Below are 5,338 nucleotides of genomic sequence, written 5' to 3' on the forward strand. Positions count from 1 at the left end.
GCCCAGGGGGCGCTGCGCCCGGCCGCCCGGCCCTGGGCTGTCACACCTTCGCCGACACCCGGCTCGCTCGCCCGCCTCGGGGCCTGCACCTGCCCGGCTGCATCCCGCAGGCCTCCGCTGCCGACAGCCAGAACCCTTGCACCTGCCCAAGCGCCTCCGTCCCTTCGGAATCCGAGGGTTCCACCTACCTTCCTGACCTGGGGAGTCCTGGGTCAGCCCCGAGTTCACAGCCGCGTGCGAGCGGACAGCCTGAGCCAACCTCCTCTCCAAGATGAGGACAGTACCTACCTTGCAGGAGCCATGGTGCCCCTGAAATAAGCTAATTTGTGTAAGTGGGCAGACACCTGCTATCTGCTGGACGAATAGCGCCCGAAATCCTAGTTCTTAAACTTGCACTTTCCTGCCAGATTATAGAAGTGTCTTGGGGATATCAATGGTCCACAGAATTTTTTAATTTAATAAATGAATGAATCCCACGCCAAACTCCATTATTATGGTTTTGTTGAACACAGCACCAAAGTTTAAAGACAAAAATCACAAGAACCACTGATTGAACCCAGACATTTTCTAAACCTATTCATTGCTCTATTTTGTCCATATCTTCAAAGAAATAACATTTTCTTTTACTAATTTTCTTTTTTGTTTTCTAGTTCCTTAATTTGAACTTTCCCGTTCATTGTTTTTTTGTTTATTTTATCGTTAGTTTAATAGTTTACTATGAATTACGTACATAGTTCCTTTATTTTTAGTATTTTTGGTGAAAATCAAAATATTAATGACTGTAAGTTTTCCTCTGAATGTAGCTTTAGCTGTATCCATTACAGTTTTCATATGAAGTATTCTCTTAAAATTTTCCAGATGATCTGTAGTTTCAGTTGTTGGCACCTTCTTTACTGGAAGCATAGTTTACATACCGCAGAATGCACATATCTTAAATGTACACCTTATGGAACCACCACCAGTTCAAACACAGAAACTTTCCAGCACTCCAGACAGTTTCTCTCAGGTAAAAGAAAACAGAGGGGCCCACTGTTTTGACTTCTATCACCATAGGTTAGTTTCACCTACTGTTGAAGTCATTTAAAAACAGCCTGGGGGCTGGCCCCACGGCTGAGTGGTTAAGTTCGCACATTCTGCCTTGGTGGCCCTGGGTTTCACTGGGTGGGATCCTGGGCGCAGACCTAGCACTGCTCATCAGGCCACGCTGAGGCGGCAGCTCACAGCACAATCAGAAGGACCTACAACTAGAATATACAACTATGTTCTTTGGGAAGAAGAAGGAAGAAAAGAAGATTGGCAACAGATGTTAGCTGATGTGCCAATCTTTAAAAAAAAAAAAGCACATACTCTTATGTCTGACATCTTTACCTCAGCATAATGTTTTTGAGAATCATCCATGTTGTTTTGTATGTCAATTTTTTTTTGCTGTGTAATATTTGGTTTATGAATACATCAAAGTTCTGTTGATGGACATTTGGATTGTTTCCAATTTGGGGGCAATTATGAATAAAGCTCCTATTTACATTTGTATACAAGTTTTTGTTTTTGGGGGTTTTTTTTGAGGAAGACTAGCCCTGAGCTAACTACTGCCAATCCTCCTCTTTTTGCTGAGGAAGACTGGCCCTGAGCTAACATCCATGCCCATCTTCCTCTATTTTATATGTGGGACGCCTACCACAGCATGGCTTGCCAAGCAGTACCATGTCCACACCCAGGATCCGAACCAGCAAACCCCAGGCCAGCGAGAAGCGGAACATGTGAACTTAACTGCTGCGCCACCGGGCCAGCCCCTGTATCCAAGTCTTTTTGTGAACTCACTTCAGTATATACATAGGAGTGGAATTGCTGGGTCATAGATCAACAGTATGTTTTTATAAGAACTGCTAAACAGTTTTCCAAAGTGGCTTTACCATTTCATACTCCAGGAGCAATGTGTGAGAGTCACAGTTGCTCCACACCCTCACAACACTTGGTATTGTCAGGCTTTTTAAATTTAGCCTTTCTGGTGGGTGTGCAGTGACATCGCCTTGTGGTATTTTTTTCATGTCCTTGACGTGTAGTGATGTTGAGCACCTTTTCAAGTGCCTATTGACTACTTGGAGATCTTCTTTTGTGAAGTCAGTCCTCTGAGAGTCAGGCCACTTTATATCTTGGGTTGTTTGGTGGATAGGCATTCTTTCATGTCTGTATATGAGTTCTTTGCCAGAATATACACTTTGAATATATCTAAATATATATAGATATCTGTATGTCTAAACATATAGAATATCTCCCAGTCATGGCTTTCCTTTTCACTGTAATACCTTTAATGAGTGGAAAGTTATTTTGATGGACTATTTTCCACTGAGAAAGTTCAACTTGTACATTTTTTATTTTATGGTTAATGTTTCTTGTGTCACATTTTAAAAAGTCTTTGCCTGCCCCAAAGGTCATGAGGATTTTCTCCTATCTTTTCTGCTAGAAGCTTTACAGTTTTAGCCTTATGCTTAAGTCTGGGATCACATCTCAAATTAATTTTTGCATATGGTGTGAGGTGGAGACCAGGTTTTGTTTTTTTCATATAGATATCCAGTGGTCTATGTCTCAATCCTGTATTCCGTTCCATTGATCTACTTGCTTATCCCTATACCAAGACCACTCTGTCTTAATTATTTAGCTTACTTACTTAGTCTTGGAATCAGCGTAAGTCCTCCACATTTGTTCTTCTTCAATATTGTCTCGACTCTTCTAAGTCCTGTGCATTTCCATATAAAGCATAGAATCAGTTGTTAGTTTCTACAAAAAAAGCCTTCTTGATACTCTTTGCTATCAACCGTTCTCCTGTGAAAATCCCTCAATTCCTCCAATTTAATATTCCTAACTTCGTTCCTTTAATTTTCATCCTTTCACTAACACTCTCCTGAAAGTTAGACCAACTAATAGTTTTCATATCATTCTAGTCACTCCTTGATTGAATCAAGTCAACTCCATTCCTAGAGTCAGACTATTCCAGGTACACACCTTTTTATCGCCTTTTTTGAGTTTTAGGTAGGCACAAATTTTATTCAATTGTTTTCTCCACCTCAAGCCAACTTAATGGTATAAGGTCTTTAAAATAAAATCCTAGTTCATGTTTTTCATTTTTAAATTGGGCTAAACCTTACATACACTGAAGTGTTTTTACTTATATGCACACCTTCGTAACCATCACCCAGATCAAAATATAGATTTCCAGCATCTTAGAAAGGTCCTTTGTCACTCCTCCCAGTCAATCCTCCCCAAGGATAACCACTAGTCTTACTTCATTACCATGATTTTGAAATCCATATAAATGTATTCACACAGTATATACTCTTGTGTATTTCTTTTACTCATTGTTATGTCTGTGAATTTCACCAATGTTGTTGCACGTATCCATGGTTCATTCATTTTCATTGTTATGTAGTATTCCAATATATGAATATACCACATTTGATTTATTCTTTCTATTGTTGAAGGACAGTTAGTGTTTCCAGTTTAGGGCTATTACAATAAGGCTGCTATGAGTTTTTTTAAATGACCATTTTATTTTGCTCAAGATCTTGTAGGACAGGAATTTGGGAAGGAGTTGGCAGGACAGTTCTTGCTTGAGTCTCTCATGCAATTTCACTGAGGCTGGACATCACAGATGGCTTCACTCACATGGCTAGCAGTGGATGCTGGCTGATGGTTGGGAGATCAGTTGGGCTGTCACATGGAGTGCTGACTCATAGCCTCTCCATATGGCTTGGGCTTCCTCAAAACATGGTGGGCTCCGAGAATTCACATTTTTTACATTTGGCAGCTCAGTGCTCCAAAAGTGAGAGACCTAGTGTACAAGGTAGTAATTTTACCAAGGTGTTTTTGGCAGGGGGGTGGGGTTGGTACTTTTACCCCCCCCCCCCCCCCAAAAAAAAAAGCCCACTGGGATTTTGGAGTTGGAGTTGCACTGAATCTGTAGATCAAGATGGAGAAAACTGACTTAACAATATTGTCTTCCAATCCATAAATATATCCCTCCATATATGGTCTTATTTAATTTTTCTCAACAATGTTTTATAATAAATTTAATACATCTTTTGTTAAATTTATTCCTAAATACTTTGCTGTTATTATAAATGGTATTTTAAAATTTCATTTTCTAATTGCTGCTAATAGAAAACCATTGTTTTTTTGTTATTGACCTTGTGTCCAATGACCTTGCTAAATTCACTTGTTTGTCCTAATAATATTTATTTCCTCTTAGATCTGAGAGACTGTTCCTTAATTTCCAAGCAAAATTTTAAAAACTCTTTTTTGTGATTGATTTCTAGTTATATTGGACTATAGTTAAAGTTTCTGAATTCTAGAACCTCTAGGTTTTTTGGGAATTTATTATCATTTCTTTTAAGGCCGGGTATAGAATTGATTTCCATGGACATAAACAGTATATATTCTCTGTAGATTAGGAAGTTCTCTTTGTGTATAAACTGTTATATAATTCCTCTATGATTTGCTTTTTTTTTTTCACATTTTTTTTTAAAGATTGGCACCTGAGCTAACAACTGTTGTCAATCTTTTTTTCTCATTTTCTCCCCAAATCCCCCCAGTACATAGTTGTATATTTTAGTTGTGGGTCCTTCTAGTTGTGGCACGTGGCACGCTACCCCAATATGGCCTGATGAGTGGTGCTAAGTCAGCACCCAGGATCCGAACCGGCGAAACCCTGGGCTGCCAAAGCGGAGCACACAAACTTAACCACTCGGCCATGGGGCTGGTCCTTGATTTGCTTTATTTTTGCCTAATTAGTTAAATTCTGAAAATCAATGTTATTTATGTATTTGGCCATATTTGGTGCATAAACATCTATGATTCTTAGGTTTTCTTTATAGATTATGTATAGTTATGAATTTTAATTACAAGTATGAAAAATGTATATTCTTTTACATTATACATACATGTACAATATTTCTAATGTTTCTATTAAATAATAACCTTTTTGTACTTTTTCATGTATGTGGCCTTGATTTCAATTTTATCTGATGATAATATCCCGTTCCTGCTTTCTTTTTGTTTGTATTTATACAATCTATATCTACCCATTCCTTTGTTTTCAACTCTTCTTTAACACTTTCCAATGCAAATAATACGTAGATTTTTTTTTTTTTTTAAAGATTGGCACCTGAGCTAACAACTGTTGCCAATCCTTTTTTTTTTTTTCCTGCTTTATCTCCCCAAATCCCCCCTGGTACATAGTTGTGTATTTTCAGTTGTGAGTCCTCCTAGTTGTGGCATGTGGGACTCCTCCTCAATGTGGCCTGACGACTGGTGCCATGTCTGCGCCCAGGATTTGAACCGGCGA

At 39.0% G+C, this 5,338-nt stretch overlaps 1 protein-coding gene across 1 annotated transcript in view; it reads right to left on the bottom strand.

Moving 5' to 3' along the window:
- Positions 1-103, bottom strand: part of CENPV (centromere protein V) — an 11,381-nt gene extending 11,278 nt beyond the window's left edge. Inside the window, exon 1 of the mRNA XM_046676272.1 lies at positions 47-103. Coding sequence (XP_046532228.1) covers positions 47-103 — 57 coding nt within the window. The remainder of the gene's footprint in view (positions 1-46) is intronic.
- Positions 104-5,338: the final 5,235 nt, after the last annotated feature.

Source organism: Equus quagga, chromosome 11 (genome assembly GCF_021613505.1).
Source record: "Equus quagga isolate Etosha38 chromosome 11, UCLA_HA_Equagga_1.0, whole genome shotgun sequence".
NCBI classification, from domain to species: Eukaryota; Metazoa; Chordata; class Mammalia; order Perissodactyla; family Equidae; genus Equus; species Equus quagga.